Source organism: Nerophis ophidion, linkage group LG05, assembly GCF_033978795.1.
Source record: "Nerophis ophidion isolate RoL-2023_Sa linkage group LG05, RoL_Noph_v1.0, whole genome shotgun sequence".
NCBI classification, from domain to species: Eukaryota; Metazoa; Chordata; class Actinopteri; order Syngnathiformes; family Syngnathidae; genus Nerophis; species Nerophis ophidion.
In genome coordinates, this window is record NC_084615.1 from 67,698,504 (window position 1) to 67,725,628 (window position 27,125).

Below are 27,125 nucleotides of genomic sequence, written 5' to 3' on the forward strand. Positions count from 1 at the left end.
ATTAGATGTTGAATAAAGTCAACTTTATTCCCACACAATCCTGGACGAATGGTTGTTGGTCAAAACACGCCCATCAGACATGCACGCCTTTGCAGGATTCATAGTTGAAAGTTAAAGCAAAGCTGAAGAGCTTTGGGGATATAATAACCAAAAAAAAAAAAAAAGATTAGTCTAGCATCTGCTCCGTGTTTTTTTTCCTCGGCTCCCCTTACCAGTAGCTGATTGCAGCTGTTCCCTAATTTCTTGCTTCTCCTGTCGGAGGTTTAGGAGCGCAGTCCGAATCCCACCCCTCTCTTTTTCCAACTCCTCTTTGTCTTTCAGGTAACGCTTGGCGTCCTCCTCTGCTCGTATTTTCCCATACCTTCCGTACTGGTTTGAATCTAGGTAGAAAAGTCAGGGGGAAAGGTCAGAATTCATATGAAACAAGCAGAGTATTTCATGCAACATCTAGTATATTTTCTTTCTAATAAATTATTTCCAGATATGTTTTGTGTTAATATGCGGACCACAACCTTTGCACCTTGTTTGCGTACTACTGAGTGTGATACTAGTGGTAGGAGGGAAAGGCCATGAAGCAACACAGTACACGTAATACTAGTGTCCTATAAATCCTATGTTACATCCTGTAGCCGCCAGCCTCGGAGCGCTGTGTTCACTCTTTGAAGTATCACAGCGTCAGACCACTGGCCCGAGAAAGAATAAGAGACCCCGTCGATATCACGTTGCTTAACCCAGGATGCTCATCTTTTCTATTTGTGGGAGAGCAGCCAAGTGACACAATGGAGCGCATGGGAGCGCCGAGTGAAAATTGGCGATTCCAAATGGAAAGTAAACTGGATTTGGGGAACTTTCGAGCCAGATGTTCTATTTTAATGGCTGTCTGAGGATTGGTAACAACCAGGAGAGTGTAATTTGCAATTGACATCTGATTAAGATGTAGCATCTGAACTTCACTTTCAAGGCCGGCCAAACTTCGATGGACGACAATGGGGAAAGGCAATAGACTTAAGGAAACTTAAGTGTAAGCGTGAACTCCTTATGTTTTGTTTAAAGGCCTACTGAAATGAAATTTTCTTATTTAAACGGGGATAGCAGGTCCATTCTACTTGATCATTTCGCGATATTGCCATATTTTTGCTGAAAGGATTTAGTAGAGGCTTCACGGTGGCAGAGGGGTTAGTGCGTCTGCCTCACAATACGAAGGTCCTGCAGTCCTTGGTTCAAATCCACACTCGGGATCTTTCTGTGTGGAGTTTTCATGTTCTCCCCGTGAATGCGTGGGTTCCCTCCGGGTACTCCGGCTTCCTCCCACTTCCAAAGACATGCACCTGGGGATAGGTTGATTGGCAACACTAAATTGGCTCTAGTGTGTGAATGTGAGTGTGAATGTTGTCCGTCTATCTGTGTTGGCCCTGCGATGACGTGGCGACTTGTCTAGGGTGTACCCCACCTTCCGCCCGATTGTAGCTGAGATAGGCGCCAGCGCCACCCGCGACCCCAAAAAAGGGAATAAGCGGTAGAAAATGGATGGATGGATGGGATTTAGTAGAGAACATCCACGATAAAGTTCAGAACTTTTGGTCTCTAATAAAAAAGCCTTGCCTTTACCGGAAGTCGCAGACGATGATGTCACCCGTGTGAGGGCTCCTCACATCCTCACATTGTTTATAATGGGAGCCTCCAACAAAAAGAGCTATTCGGACCGAGAAAACGACAATTTCCCCATTAATTTGAGCGAGGATGAAAGATTTGTGGCTGAGGATATTGATAGCGAAGGACTAGAAAAAAAAAAAGAAAAAAGAAAGTAAAAAAAAAAAGGCGATTGCATTGTGAGCGATTCAGATGTTTTTAGACACATTTACTAGGATAATTCTGGGCAATCCCTTACCTTTCTATTGTGTTGCTAGTGTTTTAGTGAGTTAAATAGTACCTGATAGTCGGAGGGGTGTGTCCACGGTTGTGTTGACGCCAGTGTCTGAGGGAAGTCACGGCAGCAACATGGACGGCGCAAGCTCCGCAGATCTCCGGTAAGAGGCGACTTTTTAACCACAATTTTCTCACCGAAACCTGCCGGTTGACAAGTGGTCGGGATCCATGTTCGCTTGACCACTCTGATCCATAGTAAAGATTCACTTTCCGGAATTTTAAACAAGGAAACACCGTGTTTTTGTGTGGCTAAAGGCTAAAGCTTCCCAACTCCATCTTTCTACTTTGACTTCTCCATTATTAATTGAACAAATTGCAAAAGATTCAGCAACACTGATGTCCAGAATACTGCGTAATAGCGTGATGAAAAGAGACAACTTTTAGCCGCCAGTGATGCTGCACTAATATGTCCCCTCCAACTCGAGACGTCACGCGCACGCGTCATCATACGTGTCATCATTCCGCGACCTTTTCAACAAGAAACTCCACGCTAAATTTAAAATTGTAATTTAGTAAACTAAAAAGGCCGTATTGGCATGTGTTGCAATGTTAATATTTCATCATTGATATATAAACTATCAGACTGCGTGGTCGGTAGTAGTGGGTTTCAGTAGGCCTTTAAATAAAAATGATATTGATCTTAGTTGACACAAGCAAAAACATCAGAAAAGCAGGAAAGGATGTCTTCATTTAAGTAATGGAAAACTACTGCTAAATCTACACTTTACCGGTGAACTAGTGTGCCTTGGATGTACTACATGCCCTCCATATTCACAGGTGACAAACAATAATGCTGTTGTTTTTAAAAACTTCCACCAACAAATGAGTGTTCAGTCTCCAACAGGAACAATACAACTCCCCTCAAAAATGTTTTAATCAGTTCCTTTAAAATCGGGTGTCTTTAAATCTGAAATAACACAAGACAGTAGGGATGGGTAACAGAAATCTGTCGGTATTGAGTCGGTATTGATTGATTGATTGATACTTTTATTAGTAGATTGCACAGTTCAGTACATATTCCGTACAATTGACCACTAAATGGTAACACCCGAATAAGTTTTTCAACTTGTTTAAGTCGGGCTTCACGGTGGAAGAGGGGTTAGTGCGTCTGCCTCACAATACGAAGGTCCTGCAGTCCTGGGTTCAAATCCAGGCTCAGGATCTTTCTGTGTGGGGTTTGCATGTTCTCCCCGTGAATGTGTGGGTTCCCTCCGGGTACTCCGGCTTCCTCCCACTTCCAAAGACATGCACCTGGGCATAGGTTGATTGGCAACACTAAAATTGGCCCTAGTGTGTGAATGTGAGTGTGAATGTTGTCTGTCTATCTGTGTTGGCCCTGCGATGAGGTGGCGACTTGTCCAGGGTGTACCCCGCCTTCCGCCCGATTGTAGCTGAGATAGGCGCCAGCGCCCCCCGCGACCCCAAAAAAGGGAATAAGCGGTAGAAAATGGATGGAACTTGTTTAAGTCGGGGTCCACGTTAATCAATTCATGGTATGAGTCAGGTATTATCCAATGGTGCCATAGTTTGATACCTCTCCAGCAGCACTCAGTCAAATTGCCTCTAAGTAATGTTACAATTTTCAACACCAACAAATCAAACATGCCTGATGGAAAACAATCCAACGTACAGTAAGGCTCCCTTTTTTAAAATGGGCAAGCTCGATGCTAATTTACATTGGATTTGCCATAAACATGATACTGATTAGCATAAGCAGTTTTACGCGGTGATTTCAATACCTCTAAATTTGGTAATGAAAACTACAACTAAGATGCATGTACAATCCATCATCAGTCTGCAATAAGCACACTACTCTACCACACTTGATTACACTATGAACACTTTTTAGGGTGTAACAAAAGACTAAACTCAACTTAAAGGCCTACTGAAACCCACTACTACCGACCACGCAGTCTGATAGTTTATGTGTCAATGATGAAATATTAACATTGCAACACATGCCAATACGGCCGGTTTAGTTTACCAAATTACAACTTTAAATTTCCCGCGGAGTTTCTTGTTGAGAACGTCGTGGAATGATGACGCGTGCGCGTGACGTCTCGAGTTGGAGGGGACATATTAGCGCAGCACCACTGGCAGCTAAAAGTCGTCTCTTTTCATCACGCAATTACGCAGTATTCTGGACATCTGTGTTGCTGAATCTTTTGCAATTTGTTCAATTAATAATGGAGAAGTCAAAGTAGAAAGATGGAGTTGGGAAGCTTTAGCCTTTAGCCACACAAACACACGGTGTTTCCTTGTTTAAAATTCCCGGAGGTGAAGCTTTACTATGGATCAGAGCGGTCAAGCGAACATGGATCCCGACCACTTGTCAACCAGCAAGGTTTCGGTGAGAAAATTGTGGTAAAAGGTCGCCTCTTACCGGAGATCTGTGGAGCTTGCGCCGTTCATGTAGCTGCCGTGACTTCCCTCAGACACTGGCGTCAACACACCCGTGGACACACCCCTCCGACTATCAGGTACTATTTAACTCAATAAAACACTAGCAACACAATAGAAAGATAAGGGATTTCCCAGAATTATCCTAGTAAATGTGTCTAAAAACATCTGAATCCCTCACAATGCTATCGCCTTTTTTTTTTCAACTTTATTTTTTTCTTTCTTTTGTTTTTCTAGTCCTTCGCTATCAATATCCTCAGCCACAAATCGTTCATCCTCACTCAAATTAATGGGGAAATTGTCGTTTTCTCGGTCCGAATAAACAATGTGAGGACGTGAGGAGCCTTCACACGGGTGACGTCATCGTCTGCGACTTACGGTAAAGGCAAAGCTTTTTTATTAGCGATCAAAAGTTGCAAACTTTATCGTCGATGTTCTCTACTAAATCCTTTCAGCAAAAATATGGTAATATCGCGCAATGATCAAGTATGACACATAGAATGGACCTGCTATCCCCGTTTAAATAAGAACATCTAATTTCATTAGGCCTTTAAGGGCAAAGACTACTTCCTGGCTACGGCACCACACTGAAATCTTTGCACAGCCGCCATCTAACATCTTGGAATTGCAACTGCATAGTGAATACAAAGTAAACTACTGTATATAATACTTGCAAATGGGACTTCCATCCATCCCATCCATTTTCTACCGCTTATTCCCTTTGGGGTCGCGGGGGGCGGTGGCGCCTATCTCAGCTACAATCGGGCGGAAGGCGGGGTACAACCTGGACAAGTCGCCATCGCAGGGCCAACAAAGATAGACAGACAACATTCACACTCACATTCACACACTAGGGCCAATTTAGTGTTGCCAATCAACCTATCCCCAGGTGCATGTCTTTGGAAGTGGGAGGAAGCCGGAGTACCCGGAGGGAACCCACACATTCACGGGGAGAACATGCAAACTCCACACAGAAAGATTCCGAGCCTGGATTTGAACCCAGGACTGCAGGAACTTCGTATTCTGAGGCAGACGCACTAACCCCTCTTCCACCGTGAAGCCCCAAATGGGACTTCGAAGTGTAAAAAAATAATTGGTAAGACTTTAGTATGGGGATAATATTCTAAGCAACAAAGACTTAATTTAGAGTTATTTGGACACTAGGGGAACATATATGGGTTAGGGTTTGGGTTAGCATTACTAATTAAGCAATAATACTATTGAGGGAAGACTCTTAATTAATGGCTTACTGGTTGCATAATAAGGCCACGCAGAATAAGACATTAATAAGTACTTAATAATGACTAATTACAAGCCAATATGTTACTAATTTGTGAGTTAATAAGCAACTAATAATGGTAAATATGTTCCCCATACGCCCTGCGATGAGGTGGTGACTTGTCCAGGGTGTACCCCGCCTTCCGCCCGATTGTAGCTGAGATAGGCGCCAGCGCCCCCCGCGACCCCGAAAGGGAATAAGCGGTAGAAAATGGATGGATGGATGTTCCCCATACTAAAGTGTTACCAAATAAACGTATAAGAACTGGACAGCGCCATCATCAACTCAATGTTAAATGTTAATTAGGGAAACCGTACTTTATTATAAAACAAATTAACATTTATCAACACATGAACAAACAGGTGTGCGGAAAATCTGTAAAGGTATTGATTTCCAGTTACTGGGAATTGTTAACGTGTCGATTCAAATGTGAAAGTTACCCATCCCTACTGGACAGTATCCTTTACATAAATATGCTCAGCACATACAGTGGCTCAGTTACTATAGAAATGCAACCAAACACTTACTTGATCCTGTCCGTTTGAAGGAGTTTAACGGCTTGGTTTTGTCAGAATCGCTGCTGGAGAAACTGGAGCGCCGCTTCCCTTGGTTCCCACATTGCTGCCGGCAGTTCTCCATAGACTGGAGGAACACAGTAAGGGGAGGAACCGGGTGCAGAAGGTTCAAATATTCAGCCACGGAGGAAAGTCTCCTTTAGATTTATAGGCTTTAGACAGCAAAGGTGTTTGTAGCTGTAGGTGTAGAGCAGTGTGTTTAAATGCATGTCAGCAGAGAGGATTGAGGGGTTTACTGGATGTTAAACTGCTGTGACCTCTTGCCTTCCCGTCACCACAGTAGTGGCTGGTCTTTCTCACTCTCACAGACACACACATTTCTCAAGCCCTCACTGATGTCATATCACAAAGCTACTATTATTACCAATAGTTCCTCATTAGCCTTTAAAAATGTCACATTAAAGCTGATCACAATATTTGACTATGCAGGCAAATTCCCCCACCAACAAATGCAGCTCAACATGTATTTTATATTTAAAACATTGTATTGATTTTGCTTATGCTTTTATGTAGATTTAATAAATTGTTGTGTTTTTGTTTGAGTGTATGCGTGTGTTAATGCGACTCTCACCTGCATGTCCTCAGTAGGGACCTCATCGTATGTTATAGACTCTGTGTTATCGCCTGAGGTTGTGGCCCACCTAAGTATCAAAGCGGTCACGAAGTCAGGGGTCACGTGTGTGGCATTTTTTTTTGACTTTGCACAGATATTTTCGGCACACAGCCATCACCCCTAAAACTGTCCAACTCACAGGAAGGAATGGCGTGCAGCATTTCGAATATTGGCGATGGTCTCCACATCTACGTAGTCATAATGCAGCGATTCTGGGTCTGTCGTGGAGCCGGTTTCTGCCAAGAGAACCCCAAGCCATCTCCCAAGCTCCTCTGAGTTTGCTGCCTGAAAATAAACACAAAACATTTTTTTTAATCACTTTTATGACTATGGAAGTTTTCATGTTGTACATTAGCTGTGCAATGTTGTCTTTTTTACGGCTTCATTTAAGTCACCACTGAAAGGCCTCATGCTCTGAAACTTATGTATGATACTTTATGTATATCTACTAAAAAGGGACGGCGTGGCGCAGTGGGAGAGTGGCCGTGCGCAACCCGAGGGTCCCTGGTTCAATCCCCACCTAGTACCAACCTCGTCACGTCCGTTGTGTCCTGAGCAAGACACTTCACCCTTGCTCCTGTTGGGTGCTGGTTAGCGCCTTGCATGGCAGCTCCCTCCATCGTTGTGTGAATGGGTGAATGTGGAAGTAGTGTCAAAGCGCTTTGAGTACCTTGAAGGTAGAAAAGCGCTATACAAGTACAACCCATTTATTTATTTATTTACTAGTTTTGTAACGATACCAATATTTTAGTACCAGTACAAAATTTTTTTTCGATACTTTTCGGTACTTTTCTAAATTAATTGGACCACAAAAAAATTGCATTATTGGCTTTATTTTAACAAAACATCTTAGGGTATATTAAACATATGTTTCTTATTGCAGTTAAGTCCTTTAATAAAATAGTGAACATATAAGACAATTTGTCTTTTAGTAGTAAGTAAACAAACAAAGGCTCCTAATTCGTCTGCTGACGTTTGCAGTAACATATTGTGTCATTTATCATGCTATTATTTTGTCAACATTATTAAGGACAAGTGGTAGAAAATAAATTATTAATCTACTTGTTCGTTTTCTGTTAATATCTGCTTGCCTTCTCTTTTAACATGTTCTGCTTACACTTCGGTTAAAATGTAATAATCATCTATTCTTCAGTGGTTTGATACTTTACATTAGTTTTGGATGATACCACAAATTTGGGTATCAATCTGATACCAAGCCGTTACAGGATCATACATTGGTCATATTCAAAGTCCTCATGTGTCCAGGGACATATTTCCATCCATCCGTCCGTTTCCTACAGCTTCTCCCTTTTGGGGTTGCGGGGTGGGGGGGTCGCTGGAGCCTATCTCAGCTGTATTCAGGCGGAAGGCAGTGCACACCCTGGACAAGTTGCCACCTCATCACAGGAAGTTTAGCATATTTAACAATTTTAACACCATTAAAAGATAAATTTAAAACCGGAGATCTTCTGGTTTGCACTTTAAGCACGAAGGACTTCCGCTACGGAACCACCCACAGTAATATTTCCTGAGTTTATAAACATAATATACATTTTAAAAAAACAAAATAAGTTGTTGTGATGGCAAAAAATATCGACGTAATCAGAGTAGTACCGACCAGATACGTGCTTGTCCGCGATATCGTTACAGTGGATGTTTGGTTTTGATCAACCCATGGGGTTTGTTTACATTGTGACGCCGATGAACTACGGTGTGTAGTAGAGATGTGTGGTTTGCGGTCTCATCCGTGGAGTCCGCGGATAAACCGCGGGTCGGGCGGGTGACATGACGAAAAAATAAATTTTAGATTGATTCGGGCGGGTGGCAGTTGAACCATTCGGAAATATTTTTTATACATTTTTCAGGGATTGGTAACCTTTACCACTCAAAGAGCCGTTTTGACCCGTGTCACAAAGTAAAAAACACATTAGGAGCCGCAAACATCGTCGCGTATATCGGCTGGCGGTCATCCATACAACAAGGATGAGGGCATGCTATGAAGCCTTTGACTTTAACGCCTTCTTCAACATGTACAAACTGCTTGCCAGTCCAGCAAAATGTTAAAAGTGGCTTCCGCAGACACACGCACACGACTGCAAGGCATACTGGGTGACACAGAGTACACTGATGGTTGTGAAATAAACACATTTAACACTCTTACTTATATGCGCCACACTGTGTAGCCACACCAAACAAAAATGACAAACACATTTCTGGAGAACATACTCCCAGTAACACAACATAAACGCAACACAACTAATACCCAGAATCCTTTGCATCCATGACTATTCCTGACTATATTATACACCCCATATAGCACCAAACCCCGCCTCCACCCGTGCGTCTGTAAGGTGGACGGGGTTGTGGACGCGGGGGTGTAAAATACAGTCAGGAATAGTCATGGATGCAAAGGATTCTGGGTATTAGTTGTGTTGCGTTTATGTTGTGTTACTGTGAGGATGTTCTCCAGAAATGTGTTTCTCATTTTTGTTTGGTGTGGCTACACAGTGTGGCGCATATAAGTAAGAGTGTTAAATTTGTTTATATCACAACCATCAGTGTACTCTGTCACCCAGTATGCCTTTGAATCTTGTACGTGTATCTGCTTAAGTTGCATACAACATGTTGCTGGACTGGAAAGCAGTTTGTACATGTTGTAGAAGGGTTCAAAGGCAATGGCTTCAAAGCATGCCCTTATACATGTTATCTAGATGAGCTCCAGCAAATATTAGCGAGAATAGTTGCGGCTCCTATTATCTTCTTTACTCTGTGATATGGGTCAAAATAGCAATTTGAGTGGTAAAGATTGCTGATCCCTGATATATAACAACGGGCGGGTGGCGGGCGGATGCGGTTTCGGTAAAATGTTGGTTCGGGTGGATGGCTGGCGGATGACGACTTTAGTGATGCGGTTGCGGATGATATAATTGTCTATCCGCGCATCTCTAGTGTGTAGTGAAGCATGTTTAGCTCTTCCTCGTCCTGCAGGGATGATACTTCTAAGAAACATACTTTATTTGTCACCATGGAGACCAGGATTAGTGATTTAGAAGCAGCTAAAACACTACAGACGGCGGCTCTTCCCAAGGGCGTTTCAATGTTATAACTTCACCTTTATCTCTAGTTTTAAAGCCAAAATGCGTCCGTTCTCCCTTTTCTTTCTACACACTGTGTCTGATTGTAAGTACTCTGTGATTGTGTGCTGCCGAACATGCTCCTCTGTTCGTAAAACCAGCATCGTCATGACGTGACGACAACGCGGGAGCAGGGGGGGATGCGGGACCGGTACGTTTCAGAGGCCATATAGTACCAAAAATGATTCATTAGTGTCGCGGTACTATACTAATACCGGTATACAGTACAACCCTAATATCTAACACAAAAAAATCAAGCAAATAGATTTGACTAATAATGTCTGACTTTTAAAATATTTGCAGTAGAATGAGAAACTATGAATTAGTAAAAAAAAACGGTTTTCACCTCTAGAGCAGCCACTGTGGTGCTGGCCCGCAAGATACGGAAGGCAATTGGATGCTTGGGTCCAAGCCCTGGCACCACCTCGCTGCCATGCAGCGGGAGGGAGGGCAGGGAGGTCTGATGGTCGCCTCTGTCTTGGTAGAAGTGCAAGAAGCCTTTGCACACACAGCACCAGTGCTCTTGCCACTCTTGGTTGACAAGTACTGACAGATAACCTGCATACACAAAGAAGTAATGATGCAGAGGTGGTGACCTGAAGTGACACAGTAAAACGGCCTCTCACCTTGCCGAGGGTCAGTGTAGGCTGTTCTAGAAACCTTCTTCTTTGAGAAACTGATGATGCGTGTGATTTTTCGGCCTGCAGCAAAAGCCCCACGCTTCACCTTACCTGCAAGAAAAATGCTTATTAAAGTACTGGAAACTCTTATCTCGTCTAGTAGACATTAGTGCATGTTTCATAAAAAATATATATCAATAAAAAAATCTAATATTGTGGTGATTTTCTTCGTGTAATTTTTTTCCATCATACTATCAGCAAAATGCATTTTCCAAATCGTGCTGCATCTTTTTAACGTGTACGGTAAAATATCAAGTCGCCCCAGCCATGTTTCCCCAAGGTCTTTTATTCTCACCGTTGTCTCTGCAGTTCTCCCCCGTTGATACACCAAAACTGTCTGAATCTGAAACATTCCTCTCAGCAGACAACCTCTGAGTAAGGGCAAGCATGCAAAGAAACAAACTGTAAGTGGTTTGATTTATTTACTGAGATGGTTTATGCTCCAAAACCCAATCAACAGCATAAAGCAGGCGTGTCCAAAGTGCGGCCATTTGTGGCCCCCAGATAATTTGTTAATGGCCACCGGCCCATTCTAAAAAATACTATAATAAAAATTTAAAACATAAAATAGTATAATAAAAGAGTAAACAGTGACATGTAACAAGAAAAAGTTGCAGTGTTGACACTAATAACCTGCTGAAGGCTCCAATTACTTCACTGGAACAATTTCACTTTCGAATATTTTGGGGGGGATAATATTGTATATTTTGTGCGAAACAAAGTTTTCTTTCACAAAAAGGGCATCAAACAAACAAAAAAAGTATGAAAAAAACTATAAAATCTTATAATCAAGAGATCTACAGACTTAAGCGTCAAAAGTAAAAAAAATATAAAAATACATTTGGCTTATTTTCAACACTTATTTTTTTTTTACGGTTTTGAATTATTCACCTATTTAGGGTTCCAATTACTTCACGTCAAATATTCCACTTTGAAATGTTTTGGGGGAAGAGGTTGCATAGTTTGTGTGTTTGCCATATAAATAAGGGTTTTGACATAAAGGCCGTAAACATAAAAAAAAAAATTAAAAAAATGTTAAAACGACAGACAGACCTGAAGTCGATCTCGAGATTAAAGCGTTAAATTAAAAAAATAAATTTTTTTTGGTGTGTTTGCCATATAAATAAGGGTTTTGACATAAAGGTCATAAACATAAAAAACTAAATAAAAAAAAAAAGTTAAACGACAGACAGACCTGAAGTCGATCTCGAGATTCAAGCGTTAAATGAAAAAAAAAATTATTTATGACTTATTTCTAACATTTTTATAACTGAGACCCTTCCGGAGACCGGGGACCAAACTTGAGGAAAGCCGTAAAGGTAAAAAAAAAAAAAAAAAAAACTATTGTAGTGCTTTTAAAAAAAGAGTAATATCAAAATGGCCCCCGCATACTTTGATTTTTCAGTCTGCGGCCCTCAGTGGAAAAAGTTTGGACACCCCTGGCATAGAGCATACACGGTGTTGATAGAGCCTTCCGAAGCAACTGGAGGCTAGCGTCTTGTGCAAAGACACAGGTGGAAAAAACAACTTCTATACTTGTTCTACACATCTATCTCTGGAGTCTCTCACTTTCACATGTAGTCCAAACTAGGAAAGCACAGTTTTTTTCCACCTGGTTTCCTCCCCGGTGATTTATTTTATGATGGTATTGCTAAACTTCAAAGAAGATACCCAGTCCAACACATCTAACCCTATTATTAGTATCTCAACAATAACATGTATAGCACACCTCGACTTTGGTCTGCCAATCAAACATAGGTAGTGATGTTTACCGTGGAAACCCTACAGTTGCTTAGCAAAATGGATGGCGACAACACAATTACTGCTTGTAGCCGACTTTTCCTCACCCGAACTGTGAATAAGATGTATAATTTGTGGGAACAAATGACAGAGAACATAAACGTCCTCTAACCCTTTGACTCACCTTGTCAAGTTCAGTTTTTCTTGCAACGACAGGTGATGCAGATACCTCCGGCCCTGTGCATTGGCCCTTCACCTCTCTGACAACCTGTAAAAGATATTTTATTCGTGTTGCTCTAAGCATGTTCTTTCAGCAGAAGTCACCAAGACGGTTGGCTGTGTTTATACATTTCTGCATGGATCACAGGCTCACAGGCCTGTTTATTAGGTACACATCTTATAAGAACATTTCTAACAAAAAAATATGTGTTACTTGTCACAATTACTTTGTAAAAATTGCCAATCGGGCCGAATAAGGCTGTCAATCATGGCTGCCTTGCGCAAATGTGCATGCACGTGCACAAAATGAAAGGTTTAAAAAAACACATGCTATGATACTTGTTTTATTCCTGTTTGTGGAACCAGTAAGGAGAAATCATATGCTTTTCTAAACATTGCTTTTGTAAGATCACATTTTTCCGTTGTTGTGAAGGCGGGACTGCACCTTCTAGGAAGCCACCTACACACGACATACAGCAGCCTCGCCAAGTCGAACACACCAATGTTCAAAACTAGCCATGTTAAAGGGGAACATTATCACAATCTCAGAAGGGTTAAAACCAATAAAAATCAGTTCCCAGTGGCTTATTTTATTTATTTAAGTTTTTTTCAAAATTTTACCCATCCCGGAATATCCCTAAAAAAAGCTTTGAAGTGCCTGATTTTCGCTATCTGTGAAGCCATCGTCCATTTTCCTGTGACGTCATCCAGTGATGCAAATACGGATAGCACAGCAAGATTTAGTATGGGGAACATATTCACCATTAATTAGTTGTTTATTAACATGCAAATTAGTAACATATTGGCTCTTAACTAGTCATTATTAAGTACTTATTAATGCCTTATTCGGCATGGCCTTAATATAACCCTAACCCTCTAACCCTGACCCTGACCAAATAACTCTGAATTAAGTCTTTATTAGTGTCCAAATAACTCTAAATTAAGTCTTTGTTACCTAGAATATGTTTCCCATACTAAAATGTTTCCAAAAACATCTAACTTTGTCTTGATTTTGAAAAAAAAAAAACATTTTATTTTTCACTAAAGAAGGGTTGGGTGAATGTGCATGTGAAACTGGTGGGGTTCAGTACCTCTAACAAGGTTAAGAACCACTGCTCTAGCCTTTAAATAGACCGCCCTTTTTAGACCAGTTGATCTGCCGTTTCTTTCCTTTTCTCCTCTGCCCCCCCTCCCCCCGGGCACAGGTTTGGTGGGCATGGATGAATTGCTGGTTGTCCAGAGCTGGGACCTGGGGGTGGACCGCTCGCCTGTGTATCGGTTGGGGACATCTCTGCGCTGCTGACCCGTCTCCGCTCGGGATGGTCTCCTGCCAGCCCCACAATGGACTGGACTCTCACACAATTATGTTAGATCCACTATGGACTGGACCCTCACACTAATATGTTAGATCCGCTATGGACTGGACTCTCACACTAATATGTTAGATCCACTGTGGACTAGACTCTCACTATTATGTTAGATCTACTATGGACTGGACTCTCACTATTATGTTAGATCCACTATGGACTGGACTCTCACTATTATGTTAGATCCACTATGGACATCAAGGTATATATTGACGCTTACATAGGTCTGGTGATAATGTTCCCCTTTAAATCTTTGGTACACAAGTTATGCTAGAAACAAACTTTTTATTGCCTCTCATGCATTTTTCATCCTCAATTTAGCACAGTACTGTACAGTACAGCTTATGAAGGAAAGTAAGCTGTCAGTATGATACGCCAACCCCAATAAAAATCATATTCTCAATTATTTATGTGCACAGTGAGTGCAAACATACAATATTTTGTTGGATTTACCCTGAGCCATTTGTGCGCTTGCTCCTTGCTCTGCACAGCCAGCACCAGAGCATCCCCGTTGAGTAAAGTGAACCGCAGTTCATGGTGTTTCCTCTTGCTGTCTTTCGGCGCGTAGACTACCGTGCATTGGGTCAGCAGCAGGTCCACATAGGGGCAAGTGTCCTTGGAGCTCTTATAACACTGAAGAAAGGATGGTCATAATTACTAGTGTGCCATCAGGGACTCATCTCTGGCATTTTATTACCTGTAATCTATTCTCTCGTATGACAGTGAGCTGTTTGGCCCACTGGCCGAAGCGTTTCTTGCGTAGCAGGAAAGCACAGATGCGGCAGTCTCTGGTAGGGGGCATGGAGCTTTCATCCGAGGGCCACTGATGTGTGAGTTGCACACCGGGGCTCCTCTCTTCCTCGTCGTCCTCGTACGATTCATAGGAGCTGCTCAGGGCGTCTGAATCATTATCTAAGATAGCAGAGAAAGATCAAATTAATTCTACTCTTGACTGGTGGATAAATTCATGGGAATTGTTTTGAACTCACAGGAGTTTTTGCGGTGGGAATTGATGCGTGTTGTTGGGTAGTTGCTGTCTGCATCTTCATATCCATCCTCTATGGAGTTAGGAGGGCTCGGCCGAACTGACATTATACAAATATTTTTAGCTTTATCATAATTCGATTGACAATACGGTATGTTAGAATTCTGCAATGCAAAAAGTCAGTGTTCAAAAACAAGAAAAAAATAAATAAATTAAGGGTATTTTATTTGAACTAAGCAAAATTATCTGCCAATAGAACAAGAACATTTGGCTTGTCAAGACTTTCCAAAATTAGCTAACTTCAATAAACCCAAAAATACCTTAAAATAAGTATATTCTCACTAATAACAAGTGCACTTTTCTTGGTGGAAAAAAATGAGTCATTTTTGCTCAATATGTTGAAAAATATTCTTAAATTAAGTAAACGCTAGTGCCATTAACTTGACATAATGATATGCGCTAGGCCAGGGGCCGGGAACCTTTTTGGCTGAGAGAGCCAAGAATCCAAATATTCTTAAAATGTATTTCCGTAAGAGCCATATAATATTTTTTTCAACACTGAACACAGATAAACGCGTGCATTTTTAAGTAAGACCAACATTTGTAGAGTAAAACAGGTCTCCTATTTTTTGTAATAACATTGTTATTCTGAAGCTAACTGTGGAGGGGGCGTGGCATGCGGGCCTGCAGCGAAGCGGGGTGTGCCAGGACTGTAGAGGCCCACCTGGGCCTTGTTATCTAATCACCTGTCTCTCTGTTATAAGCAGCCGCCAGGAAGAGAGATGGGGTTGGGGCTGGAGCCAGAGCGCGAGCGAGAAGGAAAGAGAAAAAGACAATTGCCGGAAAGCAACTGAGAGACTTATCGAAAAATAAAACAATATTTTAACCCTGAAACAGGCTCTCATGTCGGTGCTTGGTGGTCTGAAGAACCCCCAGGAGGGCAAGCGCCACACCAACCAATAATAAATAAATAACTTTTTACCATTATTACAACTTCTTGAACAGGTGCGGTAGAAAATGGATGGATGGATTAAAAATGCATTAGAATGTTTTATATTTTGAACATTATTTTTAACACTGTGATTACAAGTGTAATTATACATTACTTATCCTGTTAAGCAATGTCAGCTCAGATTTATCCAAGAGCCAGATGCAGTCATCAAAAGAGCCACATCTGGCTCGCGAGCCATAGGTTCCCTACCCCTGCGCTAGGCAATACATTTTTTGAAACCAGCAAACTTATACTAAAAACTAATTTATTTTTCTTAATGGAAAGGCAACAAGGCAACCGCTTGTTACTCTCGGGGTCTACTATCCACTCAGGCAAATCATATGGTCTAAAAATACATTTTTCCATCGATAACATGACAAAATCACGCCAAGTGCGTGCTCTTTCAGTCAATTAGTACGCATTTATACAGCCCGGCCACCGGCCCCAAAAAATTTAATTGTAATTTTGAAGAATTCATCTGAATGTGCATGAACTATTTCTGTTCAAAATAGTTAGAAATGTCACATGTTAAATGTTGAAATATTAACTGTCAGTTTATTGTACTGTGCCAACTGTACTACTATATGAGTACATATTTTCTACTGCTTCATTGAAAATAAATGAATCATCTGTTTTAATTTTGAGACAAAATTGTGCAAAGTCATGATTTTTTTCATGCTTGAAATAAGAAATTAATACTTTAAAAAAGTAGTTTTATACTTGTGACTGTTGATGACACAGTTTTGCAACAGTTGATATTCTAGATTCAAGCATGTTTTACTCAATAGAGCATAAAATCTCAGCTAAAAGCTGTAATATCTTACTGAGATAATTTAGGACCAAAACCCTTAAACAAGTAAAACACTTACATAAAATAACCAAATATCACCCTAATTTGAGATATTTAATCTTACTTAGATTTCAGTTTTTGCAGTGTGGGTTCATGTACCACATCTTTGCACAAATTGAAGCACTATCAAAGCAGTTTTGAGTTTATTTTGTAACTTTTTTCTACTCCTGAAAGATAAATGACAGGGCATATACACAGTACATTCTTGAAAAAAATATGTTACTTCATTATCAATACTAAAGTAGACATAATAAACAATAAACAATAGGGGATGTAACAGTATCAAACCTAATGGTACAATTTTATCACGGCGTATGTTAAATGCTTGGTAAAAATGCCATTGTGTGTAAAATTAAATGGCAGGAATGTTTAGGATAAACACGCTTACTGTAATTGAACAAACACATAATGCTAAAATGTTTTGATCATGTTTTTTACTCCAAACAAGTATTTTTAAGTGCAAATAATTGTGCAAGAACATTTATGTTTCAAGCAAATATTTGAAAGAATAACTTATAGTTGATGTCTTTAAAGTAACACATCTAGTGTAAGAAGTGTAAAGTGAAGTGAATTATATTTATATAGCGCTTTTTCTCTAGTGACTCAAAGCGCTTTACATAGTGAAACCCAATATCTAAGTTACATTCAAACCAGTGTGGGTGGCACTGGGAGCAGGTGGGTAAAGTGTCTTGCCCAAGGACACAACGGCCGTGACTAGGTTGGCAGAAGCGGGAATCGAACCTGTAACCCTCAAGTTGCTGGCACGGCCACTCTACCAACCGAGCTAAACCGCCCAAAAAAACAATGTACAGTTTAGTGTCCTTCAACCTTCACATTATGAGAAGCAGTGGGCTCTACAGGGATTATTTTGATATCAGTCTGCAAAATGTTGTTTCTCATAAAAGTTAACAATATAACTTTAAATCAATCAATCAATGTTTATTTATATATCCCTAAATCACAAATAATGTAAATACGCTGGCTTCAAATAGTGTTTCTGTGTGACAGTTTATGAAGTGGTGACATGTCCAGCCCTACTTTCCGCCCAAGTGCAGCTGGAATAGGCTCCAGCCCCCCTCGCGACAGACATGCGGTAAAAAAAAAAAAAATGGATGGATTGAGAATCTATCAAGTCGCTTTTTAGTATATTTGTATTTCCCGCGTTGAATTATATCTTTTTGGGTTGATTTTCCTGCCGTGTGGTACGACGAGAAAGGCTGGCTCTGTGTTGCCTTGGAAACACTCGAAACAAAAGTGGTGCATTTTAATTTGGAGAACACACTTTCTTACCTCCGCCAAAGAGGTTATGTTTTGGCCTGGGCTTGTTTGTCTGTTTGTTAGCAACGTAACTCTTCCAGTTATGAACAGAATTAATGTCCGAAAAACAATTCATTTTATGTACTATGAATACACTTCACTCATGCTTATGGCCTTCCACACCTCCACCTTGCCGTTCTCGTGTCGCGGAGATGGTTCTGGAACATGTAGTTTGTATTTATAGTCCCGACCAACGCTTAAACGCAAGAAAAAAACGACACTTCAAGTTTTCCTTTGATACTGTCACACGTCAAGGTATTACTGAGGATACTTTGAAACCGAAAGATTACAGTACGTACAATACCGTTACATCCCTAATGATTTGGAAACCACAAACACAAAAATGTATATTATTATTTCATAAAATACTTATTTTTAACAAACAACTATTTAGTCAGAATGTTATTGTTATAAACTATATTTATAATACACGATAGACCAGGTTGTTTTAATATATTATAATAGGTCTAAGTAAATTAATTAGAGATGTCCGATAATGGCTTTTTTGCCGGTATCTGATATTCCGATATTGTCCAACTCTTAATTAATGATTCCGATATATACAGTTGTGGAATTAACACATTATCATGCCGATCGTATTTTTCGGACTATAAGCCACAATTTTTTTTCATAGTTTGGCCAGGGGTGCGACTTATACTCAGGAGCGACTTATGTGTGAAATTATTAACACATTACCGTAAAATATCAAATAATATTATTTAGCTCATCAACCTAAGGGACTAGACATATAAGATTTCATGGGATTTAGCAATTAGGAGTGACAGATTGTTTGGTAAACATATAGCATGTTGTATATATTATAGTTATTTGAATGACTCTTACCATAATATGTTACGTTAACATACCAGGCACCTTCTCAGTTGGTTATTTATGCGTCATATAACGTACACTTATTCAGCCTGTTGTTCACTATTATTTATTTAGTTTTAAATTGCCTTTCAAATGTCTATTCTTGGTGTTGGGTTTTATCAAATAAATTTCCCCCAAAAATGCGACTTATATATGTTTTTTTCCTTCTTTATTATGCATTTTCGGCAGGTGTGACTTATACTAAGGAGCGACTTATACTCCAAAAAATACGGTAATTTTGTTGTGATGCCCCGCTGGATGCATTAAGCAATGTAACAATGTTTTCCAAATAAATCAACTCAAGTTATAGAAAAAAATCGGCAACATGGCACTGCCATATTTATTATTAGAGTCACAAAGTGCATTATTTTTTTAACAAGCCTCAAAACAGCAGCTTGGAATTTGGGCCATGCTCTCCCTGAGAGAACATGAGGAGGTTAAGGTGGGCGGGGTTGGGGGGGCGGGGTTAAGGTGGGGGGAAAGTAGGGGGTAACGGGGTGTATATTGTAGCGTCCCGGAAGAGTTGGTGCCGCAAGGGGTTCTGGGTATTTGTTCTGTTGTGCTTATGTTGTGTTATGGTGCGGATGTTCTCCCGAATTGTGATTGTCATTCTTGTTTAGTGTGGGTTCACAGTGTGGTGCATATTTGTAACAGTGTTAAAGCTGTTTATACGGCCACCCTCAGTGTGAACTGTATGGCTGTTGACCAAGTATGCATGGCATTCACTTGTGTGTGTGAAAAGCGGTAGATATTATCTGACTGAGTCGGCACGCAAAGGCAATGCCTTTAAGGTTTATTGACGCTCTGTACTTCTCTCTATGTCCGTGTACACAGCGGCGTTTTAAAAATACATACATTTTACTTTTGAAACCGATACAGATAATTTCTGATATTACATTTTAAAGAATTTAGCGGCCGATAATATTATCGGACACACCTAAAATGTATTACGTACTACTTAGTAGACCCAGAATAATTTACTATTTCATTAATGTAGAAGCAGCTTTATTAAATATCATACCTCTCCTCACAAGTTTTCAATATACTAAATCAAATCCTGACATGTGGTTTTTCTTTGCTAATTGGTAAATGTTCGGTATTTAAATAGCACTTTACTATACCAGCATGATACCCAACGCACTTTACAATGTACGTCACATTCACCCATTCACACACACGTTCACACACTAACTATCATGACTCTTTACTAAATCGTTTTTATGTATCCAATATGGTATTTCTTTTTGCATGCTTGAACAAAATCGCTACAAATAATATATTGTTCTAATCTCAACTGATATTCTGCACCTAATTCAAAACTCAAGCCTTTGAAATACCTCAAAGTCCTCAGAAGACCAATGTTAATGTATAATTATTATTATGTGTATATATTTATGGACAATAGTTTAAAGGCCCACTGAAATCCACTACTACCCACAACGCAGTCTGATAGTTTATATATCAATGATGAAATATTAACATCGCAACACATGCCAATACGGCCTTTTTAGTTTACTAAATTGCAATTTTCCATTTTACGCCGAAATATCCTGCGGAAACGTCTCGGTATGATGTCGAGGACATTTTGTTCCAGCATAGTTCCCAGCTATAAGTCGTCTGTTTTCATCGCATAATTCCACAGTATTCTGGACATCTGTGTTGCTGAATTTTTTGCAATTTTTTCAATTAATAATGGAGACGTCAAAGAAGAAAGCTGTAGTTGGTAAGCGGTGTATTGCGGCCGCCTTTAGCAACACAAACACCGCTGGTGTTTCATTGTTTACATTCCCAAAAGATGATGGTGAAGCTTTACTATGAAACAGAGCGGTCAAGCGAACACGGTTGGATTGGACCACACACACACACAAAGTACAGTGTACTATGCAGCGATCATTTCGAAAGATCGTGTTTCGAAGAGGGTCCCTTGCGAAGGGCAGAGATGGGCATCGCCACCACCCGTCGGCTGGTGCTGAAGAAAGGTGCGGGTCCAACCTCCAGGTTGTACAGGTACGACTATATAATCTCACTAAAACACTAGTAACACAATAAGCAGATAAGGGATTTTCCAGAATTATCCTAGTAAATGTGTCTAATAACATCTGAATCGCTCCCACTGTATAGTCTTTTTTTTTTATCTAGTCCTTCACTCTCACTTTCCTCATCCACAAATCTTTCATCCTCGCTCAAATTAATTGGGAAATTGTCGCTTTCTCCGTCTGAATCGCTGTCGCTGCTGGTGGCCATGATTGTAAACAATGTTCAGACGTGAGGAGCTCCACAACCCGTGACGTCACGCGCACATCGTCTGCTACTTCCGGTACAGGCAAGGCTTTTTTATTAGCGACCAAAAGTTGCGGACTTTATCGTCGATGTTCTCTGCTAAATCCTTTCAGTAAAAATATCGCAAAATGATCAAGTATGACACATAGACTGGACCTGCTATCCCTGTTTGAATAAGAAAATCCCATTTCAGTAGGCCTTTAATTACTGATTCGTAACTGGAATGTGACATCATTAAGGCAAACAAGTTGGGTCAAGACAGAGTTGCTTACCTCTTGTGATGATGTATTCTGGCATTTTGCCCGGACTTAGTGGCACTGCCTCCTCATAATACTCCTCTGGGGGAGGCGTTGTGGGTAGAGGGGGAGGACAGTCTGCTGAATGTACAGTTGAGGAGTCCCCACAGTTCTGAGAGGGGAGATAGACGAATATAGAACGTCTTACATGTCCCAAATAACTATCAACGATTTGCATGTTCGATGCTGAAGTGCTATGTCATTAGAGAGATAAATTACACAGAATAAATTTTCTGGGTGGAGCCCTAAATCTTCAGCATGTGCATATGGAAAACCCCGCAGCATGGAATAGGTTGTTTTTTTCTTCCCTAAGGCCTCTTCAATCATTTGCAGTAAGGAGTGCCGAAATCACTATCAGGCATCTTAAACAACGTGGAGAGTTGTTTGCAAATACGTGCAAATACGTATTTCAGATGTATTATCTTTAGTGTGTTGTCACACTAGCACCTTTTGTATTTAGTTTTAACCAGGGTTTACAATAGAGAAAACAAGTGGCGGCTAACCTTTTTCAAGGTCTCAGTCTGTGTGTCTTTGTCTTGCCTCAAATCATCTGTAACATCCTTTAAGTCTCCAAGCTCACAGTCTGTAAATGACAACAGATGTTAAAAGGTTAAAAAAGGCCTCGTGTACGTGGATGAAGCACTATAGGCTACAAGTTAGAACTAAAAAAACGCACCAAATTTCTCAAAGAGGGACTCAACAAAGCTGGTGCCATTCCTGTACATTGCTGAGTTCATGTAGATGTAGTCTGTTCCTGAAACTGGATGATTAAGAGAAAACTGGAATTATATCAAACTGAGTTTTGATTTCGATTGGACGTGTCACTGTGAAAATGCTTAAAGGAAAATGGAAAAGTATGTTGGAGTTTGGGTGTTGGTGGAGGGAACAGTTATAAAGTCATCTAAAATACTGTCATTTGTGTTAAAAAAGGGGCATATAAATATAAGAATATTATTCTTCCATCTACTCCTTTCTGATCATGGAATTGTAGAAGAAAAAAAACAAAAAAATAATGAAAGTGTCAATTGTACTTGGCTTGGAAATATGCATTTTCATGAAAGGAATAAAAATAAATGAAATTATGATGATGAACAAGGCAACAAACCACTTCAAGCTCACTTATGCACATTCATAACTCAGCTTTTGTTAGTGCAATGGAACCTTGATTCACAAACGCCACTATTTTTATTATTAAGGTGTATTTGAAATAGGGACAGATACAAAAAAAAAAAGGACATCTGAAACAGTTATCCAATGTATGCATCATAGTGTTTGTAGCCAACACTTGTCCCCAACAACAAAAACAACAACGACACAGATCCAACATCATTAAAACAGGAAAATAAAAATAAGGCAGAAATTAGTTGATAATAATGATAATAGAATTAATATAGACAAAGTGCAAACTACATAAAAGCCAATGATAATAATAACAACACAAAGTGCAGACTAGATAAAATAGTAAAAATTAAACATGGGAACACTACTCAACTAGCCATAATTGTGTTTGTTTTTTGAAAGTGACAAGTGCAGATATAATTTTCAAAGTGTCAGGTAAAGAGTTTCATAGTTGGGGTCCTTTTATTGAAAAGGCAGTCTGGGCAAAAGATGTTCCGAGGAATGGAACGCAACAGTTGCCTTTTGACATTGCTCTGGTGGTAGATCTGGTATCACTCTGCAGTCTTGTAATTGCCTTGCAGAGCAATTGTGGAGCAGAGTTATCCAAGCATTTAAAAACCAGTTTGACTTAACCCTGTACGTACTTTGAAGATACACGCTACCTTGACACAAAACGCCGGACATTTGAGGCATTAAAGAAACCCCGCCCGGACACCCCGGACAGTCCCACAAAAGAGGACATGTCCGGGGAAAAGAGGACGTATGGTCAGTCTATTTAACTTCGAGTTGCTAGACAAGCTAAACAGCTAGCATTTTAGCTAGTTAGCCCCCGGCTTGCGCCCCCCTCAATTTGAGGATTTTATCAGTAAAAAAGGATTTGTTACACATCAAGTCGTTAATTGCGAGAAGACCAAAAAAGATGCCACAGTGAACGTTTGTTACATCGAAGGAGAAGCCACAAATGTGACACAAGCCGATCAGGGATTGTGGCACACTGCTAGTCTGTGCTAACGCTAGCGGTGACTGCGTGAAGCCACTGCTTGTTCATCACTCCGACACTCAGAGTACCAGTACCCAGTGTATTCATAAATAAATGCCAAAAATATTTCAAGACACAAGGTAAAATGATTTTCCTTTTTTTGTTTTGGAGTGCACCAACAAGACTTATATACTGTATTTTTCGGAGTATAAGTCTCTCCGGAGTATAAGTCGCACCTGCCGAAAATGCATAATAAAGAAGGAAAAAAAACATATATAAGTCGCACGGGAGTATAAGTCGCATTTTTGGGGAAAATGTATTTGATAAAACCCAACACCAAAAATAGACATTTGAAAGGCAATTTAAAATAAATAAAGAATAGTGAACAACAGGCTGAATAAGTGTACGTTATATGAGGCATAAATAACCAACTGAGAAGGTGCCTGGTATGTTAACGTAACATATTATGGTAAGAGTCATTCAAATAACGATAACATATAAAACTTGCTATACGTTTACCAAACAATCTGTCACTCCTAATTACTAAATCCGATGAAATCTTATAAGTCAGGTCTCTTACGTGAATAAGCTTCATAATATTATTTGATATTTTACGGTATTGTATTAATAATTTCACACATAAGTCCCTCATGAGTATAAGTCGCACCCACAGCCAAACTATGACAAAAAACTGCGACTAATAGTCCGAAAAATATGGTACTTGCATGTTTGTGTGCGTGTGTGTGTGCACAAGTTGAAATTTAAGTTTGCTGTAATGTTGTTTGGATGAAAATTATTTTTGAGCCTTTACCCACATGTTATGTTGGATTGATATATACAACATACTTGTCTTCAAAGTGTGCATTCTTTTACTAATATAGGGACTTTTGTCGAAGCTAGAACCAAATATTAATGTTTACATTGATTCTTATGGTGGAATTGTGTTTCCCTGTACAAACCTTTTGGTTTGCGAAATTAATTGAAGAACCAATTAAGTTCGTAAAAAGAGGTTGTACTGTAATTTTTTTCAAAAGGTCAGATGAATTATTTATTTTATTTTTTATTTTTTTCTCCCTTTCTCTCTCCTTTTAGTCTCTTTCTGTTTTTGGTCTTGTATGGGTGTATGTGTGAATGTGTGTGTCTTTGTCGTCTTACTTGTTGTTTGTGCCATGTGTCCCTGGTTGGTTCGACCTGAGTGGGGTGGAAGGGTGGGTGGTTTTAGGGGTAAAGGTATGAAGAATTCACTGACTTTAAAATTGTACTGTTTCGACTTGCACCTTTTTTCTGTATATGTGAAAAAGTCAATTAAAAAAAGTTGGATTAAAAGGTCAGATGAAAACCAAATCGTACGAAAAACTAAATTTTTCCAATTATGTAAATTAAATAAAACATTTTCAGACACCCAAACATAAAACTATAAAACACGATTTATAGAAAATGATTATAATTTTACATACAGAAAACAATGTGAGATTTATTTAATTGATGAATGAAATGGATAAATGAACATTTAACATAAATTTTACCATTATTTAATTTGCGTTTCATGTTGTTTCCCATTAGTACCGGTTCTGTGATTCTTATTGAATACATTCCTTTTACACCTGTTTGGGAAGCTGTGGTGTCCAGCTCTAATTACTAATCAGCAGGGTTCTTAAGCAGTTAAAGTGACAGACAACGCTGGTTCATTACTTAACAACTATGAGTGTAATCTGTATTTAGATGCATTTTTTTATTTATTTTGGGTGTAGATTTGCTCTGTGTGAGTGCGATTAAAAACATGTTTTCCTGCATGTCGCCCCTGTCGCTACATCCTGGAGTTGTAGCCCCAACAAATCATCTTTGGCTCCAAGGTGAGTTATTTTGCAGTCATACTCGAAAAAAGTTACTTAGTCACCAACATGTGGGATTCTTTGTTTGGGTATTTGATTCTGTAAGTAAGACGGACAAGTTTGTTATGCGCAATATTTGGCCGTACTACAACAGTGACAACTTAAAAAAAAAAAAAACGTGTTAGAAACTGAATTCCAAAAAGTAACACCGAGGTAACATTGCATGTACAGTCGTTGTCAAAAGTTTACATACACTTGTAAAGAACATAATGTGATGATTGTCTTGTGTTTCCAATAATTTCTACAACTCTTATTTTTTTGTGATTGAGTGATGGGAGCACATACTTGTTGGTCACAAAAAACGTTCATGAAATTCGGTTCTTTTATGAATGTATTAAGGGTCTACTGAACATGTGACCAAATCTGACCACAGAACTTTCCTCCAGAATGTCTTATCTTTGTCTGTGTGATGTCAGATGAAACAAAAATTGAGCTGTTTGGCCACAAAAAATTTGGCCCAGCAATTTGGAGCAGAAAAGGTGAAGCCTTTAATCCCAAAAACACCATACCTACCGTCAAGCATGGTGGTGGTAGTATTATGCTCTGGGCCTATTTTGCTGCCAATGAAACTGGTGCTTTACAGAGAGTAAATGAGACAATGAAAAAGGAGGATTACCTCTAAATTCCTCAGGACAAGCTAAAATCATCAGGCCGGAGGTTGGGTCTTGGGCGTAATAGGGTGTTTCAACAGGACAATGACACCAAACACACGTCAAAAGTGGTAAAAGAATGGCTAAATCAGGCTAGAATTAAGGTTTTAGAAATACCTTCCCAAAGTCCCGACTTAAACGTGTGGACAATGCTGAAGAAACAAGTCCATGTCAGAAAACCAACAAATTTAGCTGAATTGCAACAATTTTGTCATGAGGAGTGGTCAAAAATTCAACCAGAAACTTGGCAAAAGCTTGTGGATGGCTACCATACGCGCCTTATTGCAGTAAAACTTGCCAATGGACATGTAACTGTGATGCCCTCACATTGTGAATTTATATGTTTTGTTTTTTTTGTCAATCACTTTATACAAAGGTTATAGCCGTTTTCCATCCATGTTAGTGTAAAGCAGGGGTGCCCACACTTTTTCTGCAGGCGAGCTACTTTTCAATTGACCAACTCGAGGGGATCTACCTCATTTATTTATATCATTTATATTTATTTATTTATGAAAGAGACATTTTTGTAAACAAGTTAAATGTGTTTAATGATAATACAAGCATGTGTAACACATATAGATGTCTTACTTTCACAAAGACAAGAATATAAGTTGGTGTATTACCTGATTCTGATGACTTGCATTGATTGGAATCAGACAGTAATGATGATAACGCCCTACATTTTCAAATGGAGGAGAAAAAAAGTTGTCCTTTCTGTACAATACCACATGAAAGTGGTTGGTTTTTGGCATCTAATTCATCCAGCTTCCATACACTTTACAAGAAAAACATTGGCGGCAAATTCCGTAGCTTGCTTGATTGACATTCACGGCACCCGAGGGTCTTGTGAGATGACGCTGGCTGCTGCCAGTTCATTATTATGAAAAAATGACAGAGAGGAAGGCGAGAAACACTTTTTATTTCAACTGACTTTCGCGCCGTCCCTTCCGTCAAAACTCTAAA

At 39.8% G+C, this 27,125-nt stretch overlaps 1 protein-coding gene across 7 annotated transcripts in view; it reads right to left on the reverse strand.

Annotated features, from left to right (window-relative positions):
• Nucleotides 1-27,125, reverse strand: part of afap1l1a (actin filament associated protein 1-like 1a) — a 105,411-nt gene that overhangs the window by 6,498 nt on the left and 71,788 nt on the right. For 4 of the 7 annotated variants that reach the window (XM_061901843.1, XM_061901845.1, XM_061901844.1 and 1 more), the window contains 14 exons: nucleotides 22,199-22,282; nucleotides 22,026-22,105; nucleotides 21,499-21,634; nucleotides 14,923-15,018; nucleotides 14,631-14,845; nucleotides 14,387-14,566; nucleotides 12,532-12,615; nucleotides 10,903-10,978; nucleotides 10,554-10,658; nucleotides 10,274-10,485; nucleotides 6,933-7,078; nucleotides 6,752-6,821; nucleotides 6,133-6,247; nucleotides 213-380 (listed from right to left, as the gene is read on the reverse strand). In XM_061901843.1, coding sequence (XP_061757827.1) covers nucleotides 213-380; nucleotides 6,133-6,247; nucleotides 6,752-6,821; nucleotides 6,933-7,078; nucleotides 10,274-10,485; nucleotides 10,554-10,658; nucleotides 10,903-10,978; nucleotides 12,532-12,615; nucleotides 14,387-14,566; nucleotides 14,631-14,845; nucleotides 14,923-15,018; nucleotides 21,499-21,634; nucleotides 22,026-22,105; nucleotides 22,199-22,282 — 1,767 coding nt within the window. The remainder of the gene's footprint in view (nucleotides 1-212; nucleotides 381-6,132; nucleotides 6,248-6,751; nucleotides 6,822-6,932; nucleotides 7,079-10,273; nucleotides 10,486-10,553; nucleotides 10,659-10,902; nucleotides 10,979-12,531; nucleotides 12,616-14,386; nucleotides 14,567-14,630; nucleotides 14,846-14,922; nucleotides 15,019-21,498; nucleotides 21,635-22,025; nucleotides 22,106-22,198; nucleotides 22,283-27,125) is intronic. The other 3 variants (XM_061901847.1, XM_061901848.1, XM_061901849.1) reach the window with 1 other exon arrangement.